Below are 18,345 nucleotides of genomic sequence, written 5' to 3'. Positions count from 1 at the left end.
ATTCTAGATGGACAAATAGTTTACTAATTGACAAAAAAAGTTAATATCGCCCACCGTGGGGCTCGAACCCACGACCACAAGGTTAAGAGCCTTGCGCTCTACCAACTGAGCTAGACGGGCTTTGCTGTTCTTGTTTATCCTAAGATTTTAATTACGATTTTTTAGGTTTAGTAAGTTCACTTACAGTCTTACATGCCACTAAATTTATGTTTCCAGACAGCGTAAATGGAAGCTGACATGTCTGCATATCATATGATTAAAAGCTATCGTACTAACGAACCTATTGATTGTAATGAAATTGGAAGAAGGTCGGGCTCGAATCATCACTCATAAGGAGCTTGCAGGTACACGAGCTCGCTCTTTCTATTTTACACATAGAACCTCTTATCTAAACTTTGATCAGAAAACCATAACAAGAAAAAGAGAACTTCATGACTATGCAGAAGAGAGTGCAGACAAAGCCATATGAAGCAGGAGACAGAATGAGAGTAAAATAAAGACCTTCATGACTATGCTCTTATCACGCAAAACCAAAATAACTCTTTAAGATAGTCCTCTGAAACACCAAAATTAAAGTATATTCTCTAATTCGTACAAGTTCTGAAACAGTGCTTAACTGCTAAACACAACAAAGCACCATGCAAACCTTTCTCACCATCGTTTCACTAATTTAGCGTTTCTTCTTGCTGCTCCCTTTTGCTGCATTGGACTTCGATGAAGGTGTTGCTACCAAGTGTACGAACAAAACCACCATGGAGATCACTGAAACGAGTGATCCATATTTTGCCAACATCCTCTGGAACAATTGAAACACAGATAGATTATAAACGGTTATCTTCAATGATTTCACTGGGAGGGGAGAATTACACATCAAGTTACCTTTGCCTGAGATTATTAAAGAAGCCCCAAGAGAAGCATCCAATACACAACACAAGACAACAATGAAAGTTAATAATGAGATGGAAAAAATACATTCAGGATATGATTGAAAGAACAACCCTTAAGAAATCAGATTTACCAGAGCAAGCAGGTCTGTTGGAGGCACGTCTGCGAGGATGTCTAGAGGTAGTAATGGAGTTGAGTACGCTTGCTACAAACAAAACACATAGCACATGATGACATCAATACGCAGATTTTACGTAACAATAGTCACGATAAGACTTAAGTATTTCTTATTAGAAAATTAAGTCGATGGTTTATAAACTTTATGAAGCTTTGTTGCTTTTTTACCAGTTCCGGGTGTATTATGTATGGCTCTAACGATACAAAAACAAAATTCACTAAAGTAAAGCACGAAGGGCGCTTATAAAAGGCAAACCTGTAGAGCTGCCTTTGTGGGGATGCGGAAAGTAACAAGAGCAGGAGCACCATGGAAGCGTCCTTTAACCCTGGCCTCTAATTCGAAAGAGTGAGACAGAATACCTCCTCTGCATACAAATATCAGATTAGTAACAACGAAAGGAAGTAGCAAGCTACAAAAACATTTATGATTAAAGGAGGAAGAACTCACGCATCAAGTCTCTCCCATGTTCTTGAAGTGTTTCCATTCACAACTTCGAAAGTTTTCTTATCCCAGGTATTGTCAGTCAGAGTCACATCATACGCCGCCCTGAGAGCAAACACCAAAGCCATCTCACGCTTTTAGCCGAAATTCATTTAAAATACGAAACTCAAAGGATCAGATCAAAATTGCGGTTCGTTTACAAGCTACCGATACACAATCGCACGTCACTCATCCATACGATAGATCTAACGATAGCTCAAGTACAACGTCATGATTCTACAGTAGCTAATCTCTTCATGCAAATAGACGATCACAGACTACACTAGATCGGAAAATGCAAGCATATGAATCAGATCAAAATTGCGGTTCGTTTACAAGCTACCGATACACAATCGCACGTCACTCATCCATACGATAGATCTAACGATAGCTCAAGTACAACGTCATGATTCTACAGTAGCTAATCTCTTCATGCAAATAGACGATCGGAAACGAGATCATATACATCAGATGGATTGCGGAAAAAAAAACTAGAGAAGAGGTAGAGAACTTACGCAGATCCTTGGTTGTAGATATCGAAGGAAACGAGGACACGCTCGGCGCCAGATTTGAGCCTGTTTAGAGTAGCTTTCTTGTGAACCACCATGAACGGCATTTCAGAGGTCGCGAACGAAGCGGAGACGAGCATGAAAACCGCAACGGCGGAGATCAGAAGCTTAGCTGAGGGGATCGCCATGGTGTTTGATCTTTCGAATAAGATGCAGATGCGAAAACAGATCTGTGATTGATTGATTGATTTCTCTCCGCTCGTGAACACTCCGACGACGACGATATTACCACATTCTGACATGAAAAAGGTCAACGATGGGCCTAATTTACGTTTCACCTGATAATGGGCCATTAAAAGAGGCCCATTCTAATTAATTAGTTAATTGCATTTTCTTGGGAAAAAAAACTCTCATAAATTATTGACAAAAAACCGCCATAAATTAATACATCCGTACATTAATAAATTTTCGGAGTTGACAAAACAAATTTCGATTCTGAATTATATTTTAATTATTTTTTTTGATAAACTAATAAAATATTATGGCTTCAGTATTAGTAATTTATAAAAGTTTTATTGTACAATACACGTTGTAAGACACAGACTGTCTCCTGCCACAATCTATATAGAACATGTTTCTTCTCTAACACCACCACATTACCATTGGAGTCAGATATTCCCTGATATTTATTAACATGATTATCTAATAATAAAGTCTACGCGCTTGCAAATCTGATAATGTGCAAGCTAACGGTTTGTTCATTCAAGACTAGCACGGACAAGCCAACGGTTTTTTATTACCACAATTTCATATTCAACTAATTATTTATTGGTTGGAGTAAGAAAACAGTGTAAAAAAAGTGATTTGATTCAGTTAATCAAGGTGGCGGAACAGTTAAGGAAAGAAACCAAGCGAAATTCTAAAACTAAGAACCGGACAGCCAATTAAAATGAAGCAAGTGGGAATGAGAATTCACATAGTTCCATAAGAAACATAGTTAAAACTTGGATTAAACCGAAAGGCATGTGAGGTTTCTTTTATGGTTTTAGTTTAATCATATAGTATCTACCCCATTTGACATTAAATAGTGAAGCATGTGGGTGGATTGCATCGAACTATGAGAGACCTAAGTGAATCTGTTTCCACCTTCTTCTCTGCTTTGGAACCTTCAAACCAACCTTCCCTCACATGCTCCCTCTGTATAGCTCTCTGAGATTATCCTCCTTTTTATATTTAATCTTAAGCTTCTAATATCAGGATCTATCTGTGTTCAGGTTGTTCCAAAACATCCATATTTTAGCTTATGTTTTTCATTGTTGAGTATGTATTTAGGAAGATGATGATATCTTGTGAAGCAAAAGCGTAGAAGAGAGAGAGAGAGAGAGGGAGCATGGGGTGTGCTACATCTGTTTATGCTTCTGTGGGCAAGAAGAAGAGGATCGTTCAAGAATCTGTAGTGTTTGTTCTACAGCTCCGTGTTCCTGTTCAGTCTGATCTTCAGCGTCAGCTCAAAGGTGTTGCTCCCAAGACCACCGTTGAGCGTTTGGCATGTCTAAGGAATCAGATTCAGTTGGTAGCTGAGGACACAGGTATTGAAGTAATCACAACATATTTTCCCCCTTTTCTTGTTAGGCAAGAAACGGATATTCAAAGTTTAGGTTAAAAATTTGCAGGTGGTTCTGCCATTTCTGAGCTGCGTACAGCTTTGGAGGAGTACTTATCTCTCCTCACCGGTATTGTCAAGAAAAGTATGGCTTCTCAAATTTTTGAAAGTTATAGATTAATGTGTTGTAAAAAGTCAAATGTTTTTTTTTGCTGTAAAAAATGAAATGATTTTTTAGATTACTGTGCTGTAAAAAAATCAAATGTTCATATCCGAATTTTTAACTTTGTAGAGAATGATGGCATGGAGGGATGTGTAGAGTTCAAATGGAAAATCCTTGGAGATGGTCGAAGAGTAAGTTCTTGTTAGGTTTTGGATTTGTTAGAATTGTTTTGTGTATGAGTTGATTAAAATGTTGAAACAGGCAGAGTTATGTTTCACAAACATTTGGATGGAGATGCTGACAGTGATCCACATGATGGCTGCTTTGGCATTGACTGAAGCTAACTCTCTCATGATTCCGAAGGCCTGCTCTGATTCTAGCAATAGCGTCCGTGTGGTCTCCAGTGGTCTGTCTTCTTGAATCTTCACACTTATCTTTTGCTGTTTGTTACAAAACTAATTACTATGTCGCTATCAATCAGATTGCAGGAGAGATGCAGTTGACTTGCTGCTCAAGGCGTCTGGATACTTAGAGTTCTGCATCCGAGAGATATTGACTCGCTTTCCTCCTGATATTAAGTATGAATCACAAAGAAAAATCTAGGATCAGACCGTAAATATATATACTTACATAGGTGAAAATGTGCAGGAGTAAATTGCCAGATGATATGCAGGAGAGTGTTTTACAAACTCTATCTATCCAAGCACTAGGCCAGGTTACACACTTTGAAACATTGACTCCTAAAACTGAACCATGTATGGGTTTTAATGTGTTAGTCTCATTGAATATCACTTCAGGGAACTGAGATTCAACTAGGATTAGCAGTTGATAGCCAGAAAGCTACACTCTCTGTGAAGAGGAGACTTGCCTGTGAGCAAGTCATCTATTTCTCCCAGGTCCTCCTCATAGTTTATAATACATCTTGATTACTTGTGGCATGCTTTTAAGACATTCATATGTTTTTGCCCTAATCTCTCTATTAACTTACGTAAATGGTCCAATTATGATTTCAGGCATATCAATGCTTGTCTGGTTGTGAAGTAGTCAGCCACGGATGCGCCAAAAAGCTTCTCCGGTTCATATACTGGAAGTTTCTTGAAGCAAAGGTATGTATGAAAGATCTACTGTTGGAAAGTGATCATACAGTTACAATTCATTTAACCTCTCTTTTATGTTCTGTTTTTGTTCATAACAGGCTGCGGCATACTACTACCATGGACTGGTAACAGACAAAGGAAACGAGCCAGCTTGCCACGTGAGTGCGGTGTGTTGTTTCCTTGCAGCTGCAGAGCTCCTAGCAGAAAGCAAGAAGGCTTGTTTCAGCTTCTGCTTAGCTCTTCCTGTCACTAGGTTTGTGTTTTTATCACAGATATCAAACACACATACTTATCAAGTGAACTATGAATTGAACCAGTATGTTTTTTTATCAGGGCTCCTCCTATGTGGGGTGTCATGAAGCACTTGAGCCAGAAGATTCCAGAAGTTGCTTTTAGGAAATCTCAAACGTATGGATACTTGCTTGAAGAAGAAGAAAAGTAAGCGTCAAGAGTATTGATCTTGTTAGCATTATTTAAACTGATTTAAATTAAAGCTGATGGTATGTTAATAAACCACAGGGCAATGCAGTGTTTACCAGAGCTCCCAGACTTTCAATTGTCATTGAGACCAGAAGAGTTTGAGCTACCTGAGATAGAAGCTGGCTCTTCTGAAGGAAATCAAACCCATTTGCTTAGTGAACATCTCGAAGACTACTCCGATAATCATGATGATGATGAAGATAATGATGAGCTTGATCATTGAGCAGCACTCTCTACACATATTCTTTGAGTATCTTACCAGTTATATAATTGTAATGTAATAGAGTTACTTCTTTTGCAGTACTAGTTTCTTTCGTGCCAAACAAACGTATGATACTTGTTTCAGTTTTTAGTATAGTATGCATTATTCTCTATCTGAGTGACTAATTACTTTCTGCTAATAAGAATTTGGAAGAACTAAGAGAAATGAGTGACTAATTACTTTTTGCTAATAAGAATTTGGAAGAACTAAGAGAAATGATGTTGTTAGGCCATGATTATCGCCGTCTTATTAAAGGTTCATAAGGGGTGGATCCCGCAGATTTTATTAAAACCTGTTGCAGAAGTTGCGAGATAAGAATCGCTTTTGGTCTGTTTATTGTACTGTTTGCGTGCCCCACTGACACGTGGCGGACCGCGATCGGTTCTTTTTAAAAAAAAAAATCAAACCAAAAAAAAAAAAAATTTAAGAAACCCAAACCAGTTTTAGCCTATACGTTGTGAGTAAAAAAGTGGCTGTCGTGTGAGGCACTTAAAAACGGCACACAGTATACTGTAAAATCGGAAAGAGCTATATAGCATGAGCGTCACGTCATTGAGTAATGATGAGATGTTGGATTCCGCACGTACCAACTGTTGTAGAGGCGGTTAAGGATTATTCAGCACTGAACGGAAAATGGTGATAGAATCTCGCCGAGCTAGAGACGATCTATATGTTCATCCATCTTTTAAAAGTTAAATTAATGTTTGATCACAAATGCATCATCCATCAACGATAAAATAGTATAGTTTATCAAAAAGACTGATGCATGGATTTTAAACTAAAATCGAAACGATCATTTATCAAAAAGGTAGCCTTTTGAACTATCCTCTTCCTTGTGTCTTCGGTTGTTTTTTTATCTACGAGAATCACAAACAGGAAAAGGAAAGTTTCTTTTTCTTTTTGGTTTTTTATCTCCTAGTTTCTGTTTTTTTTTTTCTTCTCCTAATGAATTTGGAGAAAAATGTAATCTCGAGACAGAGAGGACAAGAAATAAGTTGCTTTTTTTTTGTTTTTCCGTTGACCTAATTTGTTCGGACAAGAAGGAATATAGTGATTTGGTTAAATAGATTTTATGAAGAAGAAGAAGATGTCGGATCTTCCAAGGGATGTCGAGGAAGAGGTGCTGTGTCGAATTCCGTTGACATCTCTGGGACTTGTCCGATCTACTTGCAGAAGGTGGAACATGTTGTCCAGATGTGATCACTTATTTGCAAACAAGCACCTCCTTGCTCATCTAGCAGCAGAAGCAAAGAGGAAGGAGCCTCTTGTGGTTACGATGATGAATTATAGGGTTGAGTTGATGAGATTGGATCTTTCCAACAGCGAAGACAAAGTTGCTGTTGTAAATCCTGAAGCTAAACTTGCTGGCCTAGATCAAATCGATGTGCGTGAAATCTTTCATTGCGACGGTCTATTGTTATGCATTCCCAAAGAAGACCACTATAGGCTATTGGTTTGGAATCCATATTTGGGACGGAGGTGGATCGAGCACACACATAATCACAACTTACTGGACAAACGTCTCTCTGGTCGTTTGGACAGGTACTCGTATGGTCTCGGATACAACAATAGTAGTAGCCACTACAAAATCCTGAGATTTATTGATTATCCCCCAAATTTCGTTGAGTTCAAAATCTACGACTTCAACTCTGATTCATGGAGGATTCTTGATCTCCCTCCTCGTCCAGACAACTGGAATATAATACTTGATGAACGCGGGCTATCTTTGAAAGGAAGTACCTACTGGTTTGCAGCAGAAGCTATGAATTTTGATGCCATTTGTTTCTTAGTCTGTTTTGATTTCACAACAGAGACATTCTCCCCGCCTTTGCCTCTCCCCTTTGAGGCTTTCCCTGACGATGCTTTGATTCTATCATCATCATCATCATCTAGTGTTGGAGGAGAATATCCTCTGCAGCAGCTTGTGGTTTTATTCCAGTCCGCGGATACATTGGAGATGGAGATCTGGATTTCCAATACGACCGAGAAGCCCAACGCAGCCCTGTCATGGAACAGCAAGGTTTTCTTATCGGCCAATATCAAACAACTCATTCACCCCCGTTATAATTTTCTTCGGAAATCTGCGTGTTTCTTCATTGACCAGGAGAAGAAAGTCGTGGTTGTTTTTGATAAAGACGCCCGTAGGGGTGCCGCCACTCGTGATATGGCTTACATCTTTGTTGGAGGAGGAGTGGATGATGGATCATCCTCCTTTAAACAACAACTTGTTAAAGAATCTAAATACCCATTTTGTTATTCACGTGCTTGCTATTATGTTATTCATATGCGTTATATTTTATGATCATTTGTAACTTATTATAACAAAAAAATAATCTATTGATCACAAAATTTTCAGAGTGGGAATATTCAAATTTCTAATAATATATAGACATTTTGAAAAATTCAAATATAACATATAAGAAAAAATATAAATGTTTTTATTATATATTTAATGTGATTTTTTAATATCTTTCAATAATATAAAATTAAAAAAAAGAACTAAGACACAAAAATTGTTATCAAATATTTATTATTCATAATAATTAATTTTCATATATACGTTAATCATATTAGGTAATTTCGTAGCTTCTAATTAAGGAAAGTGCAAAAACAATTTTGGTAGATTATTTATCAATTAGATAGTTAGTTTAATAAAAAATATAATGTAAGTCAAGATGGACCAACCTATTTTTCTAAGAATAGTATATTTTATATAGTCATTTATTAAATGAGAATTTATAATCATACAGTTCTATGATCATTCATATCATTTTATAACTGAATATTTAAATAATCGATAACAAAAATTTCAATGTGAAATCTTTAATAAGTTTATAATTTATAAATGTTTTTGAAAATTCATTGAAAGTTTTAATATTAAAATATTTATGTAATCTTATGGTATATAGTATAATCTATATATATATAAATATATATGTTTTATTATTAAATGATTTTTTTTACTCATATGGTTTTAAAATAATGTGTATCTTTTTATAATATTAAATAAAAGTTCATATTAATACAATTTTATGATCATTTGTAATTTATTATGACAAAAAAATAATCTATTGATCACAAAATTTTCAGAGTGGGGATATTCAAATTTCTAATAATTTATAGACGTTTTGAAAAATTCATAATATAACATATAAGAAAAATTATAAATGTTTTTATTATATATTTAATATGATTTTTAAATATATTTTAATAATATAAAATTAAAAAAAGAACTAAGATACAAAAATTGTTATCAAATATTTATTATTCATTATAATTAATTTTCACATATACGTTAATCATATTAGGTAATTTCGTAGTTTTTATTTAAGGAAAGTGCAAAATATTTTTTGGTACGTTATTTATCAATTCGATAGTTAGTTTAATAAAAAGTGTAATATAAGTTAAGATGAACCAACCTATTTTTCTAGGAATAGTATATTTTGTATAGTTATTTATTAAATAAGAATTTATAATCATACAGTTCTATGATCGTTCATATCGTTTTATAACAAAATATTTAAATCATCGATAACAAAATTTTCAATCTGAAATCTTTAATAAATTTATAATTTATAAATGTTCTTGAAAATTCATTGAAAGTTTTAATATTAAAATATTTATGTAATCTTATGGTATATAGTGTTTAATATATATATATATATTTATTTATTTTATTATTAAATGATATTTTTTACTCATATGGTTTTAAAATCATGTGTATCTTCTTATAATAAAAATGTTAAACCAATTGATCATTAATTTTTAACATAATAATTTTAATAGTTTTAGTCATTTATTGTCGTTTTTAAAAATTCAAAATATAACATATACGAAAAAATATAAATTTTATTTTTATAGCTAATTTGATTGTTTAATTTATTTTAATAATATAAAATTAAACAAAAAATGATGGAGGAGATATACATTGTTATCAAATCTTTATTATTAAACTCATTAATTGTCATATATATATTAGTCATTTATGGTAATTCCGTAGGTTTTATTTAAGGAAAGAAAATATCATATCATATCATTATATCATATAGTTTGACCAACTTATGTATCTAACAACATATAAAAATCGAATGTGGACCTACTTATTTTTCAATTGAATGTAATTGACTACCTAATTGAGTGCCACCTATGCATTGGAGCCTCTTTTAATTAATACAAAATTGAGGTTACATCTTTTCAAATGTTCCTCGATTAATATATAAGGGATAACTCACACACACATTACAAATTAAAACAATCATGTCCAAGAAATTGGTCCTTAAACATTTTAAAAATTGTGTCAATGACAATAAATATATAAAAAATATTTTTGGTTATTTAAAAATGGTCGACACCAAGAACTTAGCTTCTCATCAACACCACATGCGATGGCTTCTTCGGTTATCCCATTTATTTTTAATTTCAATTTCAACTCTTTTTTTTTGTCTCTCTGTGCTATCTAACACATCTTTATTATGTAAGTCGCAAATCTATATTTTTATTTTATTTTAACACGTAAGATATCTGTATGTGCATCAACTTGTTATAACTTATAACTAAATACAAAATGAATCTCCATCTTATATGAGTAAATCAATTTTCCATACATATTAATACTATAAAACAAGTCCATATATTCTTATTCTATATGAAAAGAAAGGTAATCAGGTTTTCATCCAAGAATACATCTTTTTTTCTTTCAATTCAACTTTACTTCCTCTTACACGGCTAATGTCACTTTTAACTCTGATATTGTTAAAACAACTTCAAGTAAAAGTTTACACGTTTGACATATATGTGGTTTGTTCAACAAATCTCCACTCACATAACACTTTCTGATAAAAGTTGACCCCTCTCTAGCCTCCTTTTACTTGTTTCTCAAACAAATGAATCAAACAAATGAATCAAGATGTGACAGAAAAGCTTCTTCAGTTCCACGGTTGACACTCCTGAAAGATCTTTGTTCTCTCCCACCTGATTCCAAAACCTCAAACGCTTCATTCAACTACCAAACCCACAGACAGAACTGGTGATTAATTTATTAATACCTCGTAAAGATGAGCTAGACGCAGGAGCACGTTCCCATCATCAAGTTCCTGAAATCATCTCAACCAAAAAACCAATTGTGAACAAAATGTTATCAACTCAGCTCTTGAAAACGATCTTTATCACTTTTGAGTCTGCAAAAGAGGCACCTGCAGAGTCAGAAGTGCGACATGGTCTGGTGGTAAACTGTAGGATGAATCAATCCTGTGATTTGAGGTTGAAAGTCTGATTAGAGCCATGGAGAGAAGGGTAATGAAATGTTTTTGATATTGATGACTATGCTCGATACCTGTGAAGCATAAGCTCAACTTGTCCGTCCACAATGCTCGACTGAGAACTCCTTCTGACTGTCTTGCAGGTATATTCCATGATTTATCTGAAAAGAATATAAATTTTTTATTCAACTGATCATTAGCAGAGAATTGTAAAAACTACTGGATCAAGTGTCAGTGATCTCCATACCGGGTAGTAATTTCCTGCAACAGGTTGGGTGACTTCTAGCTTCCAGTCTGACCGATAATCACGGATCTGCAAAACAAGTTTAAAGTTTATTCAATGACACAAAAGAAGAGAAAATGGACATCATACCCTTTTGAGATAGTCACGGCCACTTGAGTCTGTGTAGAAAGTCTTGTCACTTTTCAGGGAGCTTGAGATCTGAGTCACGACTTCTTTGCCAACTCCATCTTTAATCGGTATGTTACCAACCTACGTACACAGATGATGCCGAAGACTTTATAATGGATTATAAGACATGAAAAGTGATAATAGTTAATGTATGAGGCTTACAATAAATTCAACTTCCACATGCTCCTTGCCCTTGTAAACTATTGTGACCTACAGACAATTATAAAGTCAGAACGGTATTAAAAATCTACGATATGCACGAGTCTGTAAATGCAGGAACACACTGAGAGCGTCGGTAGGTACCTGAGAGATCCACGGATTTAGCTGTTGATGAACTTCATCCACCAGTGGCCCACGTATAACAGTCAAAGGAACCTGAAACATGAGACAGTAGTTAACCAAAACGAAACAAACAGAAACACTTGTTCACAAGTGGGCAAGTGAAACATCATGACAAGAAAAACAAAAAGATGACTTCTCACAGTGTCAGGTCCAATGAGAGGAGCAACATATAAGGTGTCAGAGTAAGCTGGGTTATTAACACTAGTCGATGCCCAGAGAAACCTCAGCTTCTTGGCGCCTTTCTTCACCAGAGCTTCCCATCTTGGGCCTGAGAACTTCTTCTGGTATAGCTGGTGTGCTAATGCAGCTTGAGACACAGCCGCCTGCAAGAAACAACAACACATCAGGTGTGTCATAAACCAAACTCTATTCACAGCAAATAAACCAAACTTTTTATACCTTGCCACGGAGGTCTAGAGCTTCTGGTGTACCGATCTTCTCAAGCATCTTGTCCATGACCCTACTGACAAGCGTTGATCCCTACAGAACACACATATGAAACGTTTTAAGTATGGAACAGACTAGGCTCCAGCGAAAATGTTGGAATCACAAGTCAAAAACTCCAACTTTATGATGGAATCTTGGGCTAGAACTCATACCTGTTGAATCTCCCTCAGTCCTAATCCTATGGAAATTAAAAAAAAAAAGATCAGAAAGGGTTTCCAATATATACATAATCAAGAAAGAGCATCGAACCTAACCTGGTAGGTAAGTCGGATCATTGACGAGATCGTCATCGGTACTTTCCCCGCCCTCGTCCTCCGTCTCGTCCTCCGCCGCCGCTTCCTCCTCGGACTCGGACTCGGACTCGGCCTCCGTCTCCGCCTCCGCCTCGTCTTCTTCCTCATCGTCTTCTTCGTCTTCGTCTTCGGCGGCGGCAAACGGAATCTCGCGTAGGTAGTGGACTAGCGCCACTTCGGCATCGTGTTGGTGGTGATGGGTACGGCGCCAGAAGAACCCGCCACCGCCGTCCTCAGCCACAAGTTCCGCCAGGGTGCAGCCGATGAATTCTCCCAGTTTCATGGATCGGCAGTTCCTGCGTCTTGGTTCGTCGACCGGGGTCCAGTTGTGATTATCGGCGAACCGACGAGCCTCAAGGTAGAGATAAAGCCCCTCTCTGTAAGGCGGCCCAGGGCCGAATCGCTCCTCCGTCACAATGAACGGCGGATTCGGCTGGAATTGCCGCAGGAAGATGGCGTTTAATTCGTCGTACTCGAGCCACCGTTGCGCCGATATCTGGAGAATACCGGCCAAAGCCCCGCCGACGCCGACCATTTGCTGCTGTAGATTAGAGTCGGCCATACTGTATTTTCTTGATCGCTATTTCTTGCTCTCTCTCGCGTTTGTAAGCAAAGACGTGAGATGCAAGTTTTCTTTATATTGTAAATAAAAAAAAAAACTATATTTTAAGAGATCTCAGCCGTAGGTTTTAAAGAGATCTCAGCCGTAAGTTTAAATCCACGTGAGATGTGAACCGTTGGATGGGTAGGCTCGAGGATAATTTGCTTTCTCCTTATAATATGTGAACCGTTGGATCTTAGAGAGATCTCAGCCGTAGGTTTAAATCCACGTGAGATGTGAACCGTTGGATTGGTAGGCTCGAGAATAATTTGGTAATATGATTCCAAAGCTTTACGCGGAGTGCTTTTTAATTCAAAAGTGATTAACTCATAAGTCTTGTTTAATATTTGAACACATTTAAAATATAATATATATATATTAACTTGTGGCCGACGCACCCGAGTTCTAGTGGTTTTGCAAACACAGACAAGAAGACCAGAGAAAACATGGAGTAAGTGTACTGAACTTTTAGTGTGGAAATAGAAGAAAATAAAAGATCTCCGCTTATTACCTGAGGCTCTTTGTCATTTGTTCCATTGTATGAAGAGTAGTAGCTAAACGTCTGTTTTAGTGGTTCTGTCATCTTTTATAAAATGAAAAAAAGAGATTTATCAATTTATCAGCAACATTAAGGACACCATTGCCAGATAATGCTTAAACACAACGACATACCGAGGTTCTGCTGTTAAAATAATTGATTGTTTTCCCTTGATCAGTGGAAAAACTAAGCTTTAGATTCCCTTGACCTACGTCAACAATTGACTGTTCTCCTTTTTGGTATCTGGAGACATGTGATTTGCTAGAGTATCCACCTAAAATTTCGAACAAAAAAGTGATAGTGGTCAAGGTCAAAAAGCTTGTTCCATTAAAACCAAATGGATATGTCTGCACCATTGTATGTACCTGATCTCTTAGCAGTGGAGATAGTGTAAGTAGTGAAGCCAAGAGGAGGCACAGAAACCGAAAACACATGCCAAGAGGAGTACTTATCTCTTCTCACCGGTATTATCAAGAAAAGTATGGCTTCTCAAAATTTTGATTAAGTTAAATAGATAAGTGTGTTGTAAAATCAAATGTTCATATGAATTTGTAGAGAATGATGGCATGGAGGGATGCGTAGAGTTCAAATGGAAAACTCTTGGAGATGGTCGAAGAGTAAGTTCTCTTTAGGATTTGGATTTGTTAGTTTTTTGTGTAGGAGGGGTTAATCAAAATGTTTGAAACAGGCAGAGCTATGTTTCACAAACCTTTGGATGGAGATGCTGACAGTGATCCACATGATGGCTGCTTTGGCATTGACTGAAGCTAACTCTCTCATGATTCCAAGGGCTTGCTCTGATTCTAGCAATAGCGTCCGTGTGGTCTCTAGTGGTTTGGCTTCTTGAATCTTCACACATCTCTTTTCCTGTTTGTTACAAAACTAATTACTATGTCACTATCAATCAGATTGCAGGAGAGATGCGGTTGACTTGCTGCTCAAGGCGTCTGGATACTTGGAGTTCTGTATCCGAGAGATATTAACTCGCTTTCCTCCTGATATAAAGTATGAATCACACAAAAAAAATCTAGGATCAGACCATACATATATATACTTACATAGGTGAAATGTGCAGGTGTAAATTGCCAGATGACATGCAGGAGAGTGTTTTACAAACTCTCTCTATCCAAGCACTTGGACAGGTTACACACTTTGAAACATTGACTCCTAAATCTGAACCTTGTATGGGTTTTAATTTGTTTAATCTCATTGAATATCACTGCAGGGAACTGAGATTCAACTAGGATTAGCAGTTGATAGCCAGAAAGCTACACTCTCTGTGAAGAGGAGACTTGCCTGTGAGCAAGTAATCTACTTCTCTCAGGTCCTCCTCTTAGTTTAATACATTACTTGTGGCATACTTTTAGGTCAATCATAGGGTTTTCCCTAATCTCTGTATTAACTTCTTTAAATGATCTCATTATCATTTCAGGCATATCAATGCTTGTCTGGTTGTGAAGTAGTCAGCCATGGATGCGCCAAAAAGCTTCTCCGGTTTATCTACTGGGAGTTTCTTGAAGCAAAGGTATGTATGAAATATAAACTTTTGGAAAGTGATCATACATGTTACAGTTCATTTAACTTCTCTGTTATGTTCTGTTTTTTCTTTTACATAACAGGCTGCGGCATACTACTACCATGGACTGGTAATAGACAAAGGAAACGAGCCAGCTTGCCATGTGAGCGCGGTGTGCTGTTTCCTTGCAGCTGCAGAGCTCCTAGCAGAAAGCAAGAAGGCTTGTTTCAGCTTCTGCTTAGCTCCTCCTGTCACCAGGTTTGTGTTTTGGTATAAAGATATCAAAACACACACACTTATAAAGTGAAGTGTGAATTGAATCAGTATGTTTTTTTATCAGGGCTCCTCCTATGTGGGGTGTTATGAAGCATTTGAGCCAGAAGATTCCAGAAGTTGCTTTTAGGAAATCTCAAACGTATGGATACTTGCTTGAAGAAGAAGAAAAGTAAACGTTAAGAGTGTTGATCTTGTTAGCATTAATTAAACTGGTTAAAAATAAAGCTGATGGTATGATAATAAACCACAGGGCAATGCGGTGTTTACCAGAGCTCCCAGACTTTCAATTGTCATTGAGACCAGAAGAGTTTGAGCTACCTGAGATAGAAGCGGGCTCTTCTGAAGGAAACCAAACTCATTTGCTTAGTGAACATCTCGAAGACTACTCTGATAATCATGATGATGAAGATGATGATGATGAACTTGATCATTGAGCAGCACTCTCTACAGCTATTCTTTTGAGTATTTTACCACTTATAATTGTAATGTAATATTGTTACTCTAGAGTTACTTCTTTTACAGTACTAGTTTCTTTCATGTCAGAGAAACCTCTCATACTTGTTTCACTTTTGAGTATAGTATGTAATATCTATCTAAGTGGCTAATTATTTTTGCTAATTATAAGGAAAATTATTATCAAATCGTTTTTTGCAATTATCTTTTAAGATTTTTAAAAAGGAAAATTATTATTAAATAATATTTTAATTACTTTTTGATAAATTCGTTTTTGTTAATATCTTAGTATATATATTTTTAGTTATGAGATAAATTAACACATGTTACAATCATAAAATATATAATTGTAATGGGTAGTTACGATGTTAATTAGCAATTTTGAAAAAATAAGTTTTATATAACAAGAAAGATTCCCAAAGTAGAGCGGTAAGATAAGAAATCTAGCGGTCCAAATTATGTAAGGTTTTTGGGATTTTTTTTTTTTTTTTTTGAACACAAGGTATTTGGGATTTTAGGTCTAGTTATTTGTGGTCTTTATTTTGTTCTGTCGGTAGCCTTTTGAACTAATCCTCTTCCTTGTGTCTTAATTCGAATCCTGTTCCTTGAGGGTTTCTGTTTTTTCTTTTTCCCTTTTCCTAATTTAATTTGGGTTCTTCTATCGTAATCGAATCGTAATATATATATCGAGAGGAGAGGCGGAAGAATTAAATCTGTAATCTCAAGACAGAACGAGGATAAGAAGTAAGTTGCTTTTTTGTTTTTTCCGTTGGCCTAATTTGTTCGGATAAAGAAGGAATATATATATATTGACAAGGTTTTTTGGATTAAATAGATTTTATGAAGAAGAAGAAGATGTCGGATCTTCCAAGGGATGTCGAGGAAGAGGTGCTGTGTCGAATTCCGTTGACATCTCTGGGACTTGTCCGATCTACTTGCAAAAGGTGGAACATGTTGTCCAGATGCGATCACTTATTTGCGAACAAGCACCTTGCTCATCTAGCAGCAGAAGAAGCAAAGAAGAAGGACCACCCTCTTGTGGTTACGATGATGAATTATAGGGTTGAGTTGATGAGATTGGATCTTTCCAACAGCGAAGACGACGTTGCTGTTGTAAATCCTGAAGCTAAACTTGCTGGCCTAGATCAAATCGATGTGCGTGAAATCTTTCATTGCGACGGTTTATTGTTATGCATTCCCAAAGAAGACCACTATAGGCTATTGGTTTGGAATCCCTATTGGGGGCGGGGGCAACCCAGGTGGATCGAGCACACACATAATCACGACTTAGTGGACACGCATCTCTTTGGTCGTTTGGACAGGTATTCGTATGGTCTCGGATACGATAGTAGTAGCCACTACAAAATCCTGAGATTTATTGATTATCCCCCAAATTTCGTTGAGTTCAAAATCTACGACTTCAACTCTGATTCATGGAGGGTTCTTGATCTCCCTCCTCGTCCAGACAACTGGAATATAAAACTTGATGAACGCGGCCTATCTTTGAAGGGAAATACCTACTGGTTTGCATCAGAAGCTTTGAATTTTGATGCCATTTGTTTCTTAGTCTGTTTTGATTTCACAACAGAGACATTCTCCCCGCCTTTGCCTCTCCCCTTTGAGGCTTTCCCTGACGATACTTTGATTCTATCATCATCTAGTGTTGGAGGAGAATATCCTCCGCAGCTTGTGGTTTTATTCCAGTCTATGGATACATTGGAGATCTGGATTTCCAATACGATCGAGAAGCCCAACGCAGCCCTGTCCTGGGACAGCAAGGTTTTCTTATCGGCCAATATCAAACAACTCATTCACCCCCATTGGCAGTTTCTTCGGAAATCTGCGTGTTTCTTCATTGACCAGGAGAAGAAAGTCGCGGTGGTTTTTGATAAAAACGCCCGTAGTGGTGCCGCCACTCGTGATATAGCTTACATCTTTGTTGGAGGAGGAGTGGATGATGGATCATCCTCCTTGACACAACAAGTTGTTAAAGAATCTGCATACCCATTTTGTTATTCACGTGCTTGCTATTATGTTCCAAGCTTAGTGCAACTCAACTAGTCCCTCCACCTATTACTATTATTGTTATCTCTCTTTGTTTCCTATGATTGACTATTACTCATATATATATATATTTAGTTTCTTTTTTCCATCTTCTTTTTGTTTCCTGTGGCAAAAAGTAATCTCTCAGGATTTGCATATATCCATATATAACCTTGTCATAGCCTTCCTCCAAAAAATGGAATAAAGATTTATCTGGACTAGCCACAATGTATATGCAGGCTTAAGAAACTTAACCATATATAGCTTTCTCATTCATTGCACCGTCTACAGTGCAAAATCACACCAGTATGTGCTACTCATAAAAATAACTATCCAGCCCAGAAGAAAGCAAGAAGCGTGTTTACCAGAGCTCCCAGACTTTCAATTCTCATTGAGACCGGAAGAGTTTGAACTGCCTGAGATAGAAGCTGACTCTTCTGAAGGAAACCAAACCCATTTGCTTAGTGAACATCTCGAAAACCCATTGTAATGTAATAGAGTTACTCCTT

At 36.6% G+C, this 18,345-nt stretch overlaps 6 protein-coding genes and 1 non-coding gene across 8 annotated transcripts; 4 read left to right on the top strand and 3 right to left on the bottom strand.

Moving 5' to 3' along the window:
- Nucleotides 1–47: 47 nt before the first annotated feature.
- On the bottom strand, nt 48–120 carry TRNAK-CUU. Its single transcript has one exon. It is a non-coding gene; the product is annotated as a tRNA-Lys (tRNA).
- A 400-nt stretch (nt 121–520) lies between these two features.
- On the bottom strand, nt 521–2,340 carry LOC106431306 (translocon-associated protein subunit beta). The gene is made up of 6 exons (XM_013872116.3): nt 2,059–2,340; nt 1,511–1,609; nt 1,319–1,427; nt 1,019–1,090; nt 880–885; nt 521–796 (listed from the first exon to the last, which is right to left on the bottom strand). Exons 1-6 carry the CDS (start codon nt 2,238–2,240, stop codon nt 671–673), a joined length of 594 nt encoding a protein of 197 aa, XP_013727570.1. The 5' UTR covers nt 2,241–2,340; the 3' UTR covers nt 521–670.
- Nucleotides 2,341–2,899: 559 nt separating this feature from the next.
- Nucleotides 2,900–5,796, top strand: LOC106431242. Of its 2 annotated transcripts, XM_022698633.2 has the most exons (12): nt 2,900–3,251; nt 3,385–3,641; nt 3,726–3,800; nt 3,948–4,009; nt 4,080–4,224; nt 4,300–4,396; nt 4,467–4,533; nt 4,616–4,714; nt 4,832–4,924; nt 5,014–5,168; nt 5,249–5,353; nt 5,435–5,796. In XM_022698633.2, exons 2-12 carry the CDS (start codon nt 3,443–3,445, stop codon nt 5,616–5,618), a joined length of 1,281 nt encoding a protein of 426 aa, XP_022554354.2. In that variant the 5' UTR covers nt 2,900–3,251; nt 3,385–3,442; the 3' UTR covers nt 5,619–5,796. The 2 variants fall into 2 exon arrangements, with proteins under 2 accessions (XP_022554354.2, XP_013727512.2); XM_013872058.3 differs by having other exon boundaries at nt 2,900–3,641.
- A 793-nt stretch (nt 5,797–6,589) lies between these two features.
- LOC106441436 (putative F-box protein At3g23420) lies at nt 6,590–7,959 on the top strand. Its single transcript, XM_013883255.3, has one exon. The coding sequence runs from the start codon at nt 6,730–6,732 to the stop codon at nt 7,957–7,959; it is 1,230 nt and encodes a 409-aa protein (XP_013738709.1). The 5' UTR covers nt 6,590–6,729.
- Nucleotides 7,960–10,310: 2,351 nt separating this feature from the next.
- On the bottom strand, nt 10,311–13,026 carry LOC106431277. Its single transcript, XM_013872093.3, has 12 exons — nt 12,371–13,026; nt 12,269–12,294; nt 12,069–12,149; nt 11,810–11,992; nt 11,631–11,702; nt 11,490–11,537; nt 11,289–11,408; nt 11,163–11,228; nt 10,990–11,076; nt 10,850–10,904; nt 10,703–10,750; nt 10,311–10,628 (listed from the first exon to the last, which is right to left on the bottom strand). Exons 1-9 carry the CDS (start codon nt 12,969–12,971, stop codon nt 11,005–11,007), a joined length of 1,269 nt encoding a protein of 422 aa, XP_013727547.2. The 5' UTR covers nt 12,972–13,026; the 3' UTR covers nt 10,311–10,628; nt 10,703–10,750; nt 10,850–10,904; nt 10,990–11,004.
- An 859-nt stretch (nt 13,027–13,885) lies between these two features.
- LOC106441434 lies at nt 13,886–15,774 on the top strand. The gene is made up of 11 exons (XM_013883253.1): nt 13,886–13,905; nt 13,957–14,027; nt 14,104–14,165; nt 14,237–14,381; nt 14,457–14,553; nt 14,624–14,690; nt 14,774–14,872; nt 14,981–15,073; nt 15,168–15,322; nt 15,405–15,509; nt 15,591–15,774. Exons 1-11 carry the CDS (start codon nt 13,886–13,888, stop codon nt 15,772–15,774), a joined length of 1,098 nt encoding a protein of 365 aa, XP_013738707.1.
- A 427-nt stretch (nt 15,775–16,201) lies between these two features.
- Nucleotides 16,202–17,945, top strand: LOC106431253 (putative F-box protein At3g23420). Its single transcript, XM_013872067.3, has 2 exons — nt 16,202–16,537; nt 16,629–17,945. The coding sequence occupies exon 2, from the start codon at nt 16,634–16,636 to the stop codon at nt 17,852–17,854; it is 1,221 nt and encodes a 406-aa protein (XP_013727521.1). The 5' UTR covers nt 16,202–16,537; nt 16,629–16,633; the 3' UTR covers nt 17,855–17,945.
- Nucleotides 17,946–18,345: the final 400 nt, after the last annotated feature.

Source organism: Brassica napus, chromosome C3 (assembly GCF_020379485.1).
Source record: "Brassica napus cultivar Da-Ae chromosome C3, Da-Ae, whole genome shotgun sequence".
NCBI lineage: Eukaryota > Viridiplantae > Streptophyta > Magnoliopsida > Brassicales > Brassicaceae > Brassica > Brassica napus.
The sequence above is the reverse complement of the archived record's forward strand: the minus strand, read 5'-3'. Positions and strand labels throughout refer to the sequence as shown.

Coding starts and splice junctions, on each gene's coding strand:
- LOC106431306 (XM_013872116.3), bottom strand. CDS start 2,240: ATGGCGATCCCCTCAGCTAAGCTTCTGATCTCCGCCGTTGCGGTTTTC. Junction 1,610..2,058: donor ATCTACAACCAAGGATCTGC/GTAAGTTCTCTA, acceptor GTTTGCTCTCAG/GGCGGCGTATGATGTGACTC. Junction 1,428..1,510: donor ACATGGGAGAGACTTGATGC/GTGAGTTCTTCC, acceptor ATTTGTATGCAG/AGGAGGTATTCTGTCTCACT.
- LOC106431242 (XM_022698633.2), top strand. CDS start 3,443: ATGGGGTGTGCTACATCTGTTTATGCTTCTGTGGGCAAGAAGAAGAGG. Junction 4,925..5,013: donor GGAAGTTTCTTGAAGCAAAG/GTATGTATGAAA, acceptor TGTTCATAACAG/GCTGCGGCATACTACTACCA. Junction 5,354..5,434: donor TTGCTTGAAGAAGAAGAAAA/GTAAGCGTCAAG, acceptor AATAAACCACAG/GGCAATGCAGTGTTTACCAG.
- LOC106441436 (XM_013883255.3), top strand. CDS start 6,730: ATGAAGAAGAAGAAGATGTCGGATCTTCCAAGGGATGTCGAGGAAGAG.
- LOC106431277 (XM_013872093.3), bottom strand. CDS start 12,971: ATGGCCGACTCTAATCTACAGCAGCAAATGGTCGGCGTCGGCGGGGCT. Junction 11,993..12,068: donor CTCTAGACCTCCGTGGCAAG/GTATAAAAAGTT, acceptor TGTTTCTTGCAG/GCGGCTGTGTCTCAAGCTGC. Junction 11,229..11,288: donor GCCGTGACTATCTCAAAAGG/GTATGATGTCCA, acceptor CTTGTTTTGCAG/ATCCGTGATTATCGGTCAGA.
- LOC106441434 (XM_013883253.1), top strand. CDS start 13,886: ATGGATATGTCTGCACCATT. Junction 14,554..14,623: donor CGCTTTCCTCCTGATATAAA/GTATGAATCACA, acceptor TGAAATGTGCAG/GTGTAAATTGCCAGATGACA. Junction 15,323..15,404: donor TTAGCTCCTCCTGTCACCAG/GTTTGTGTTTTG, acceptor TTTTTTTATCAG/GGCTCCTCCTATGTGGGGTG.
- LOC106431253 (XM_013872067.3), top strand. CDS start 16,634: ATGAAGAAGAAGAAGATGTCGGATCTTCCAAGGGATGTCGAGGAAGAG.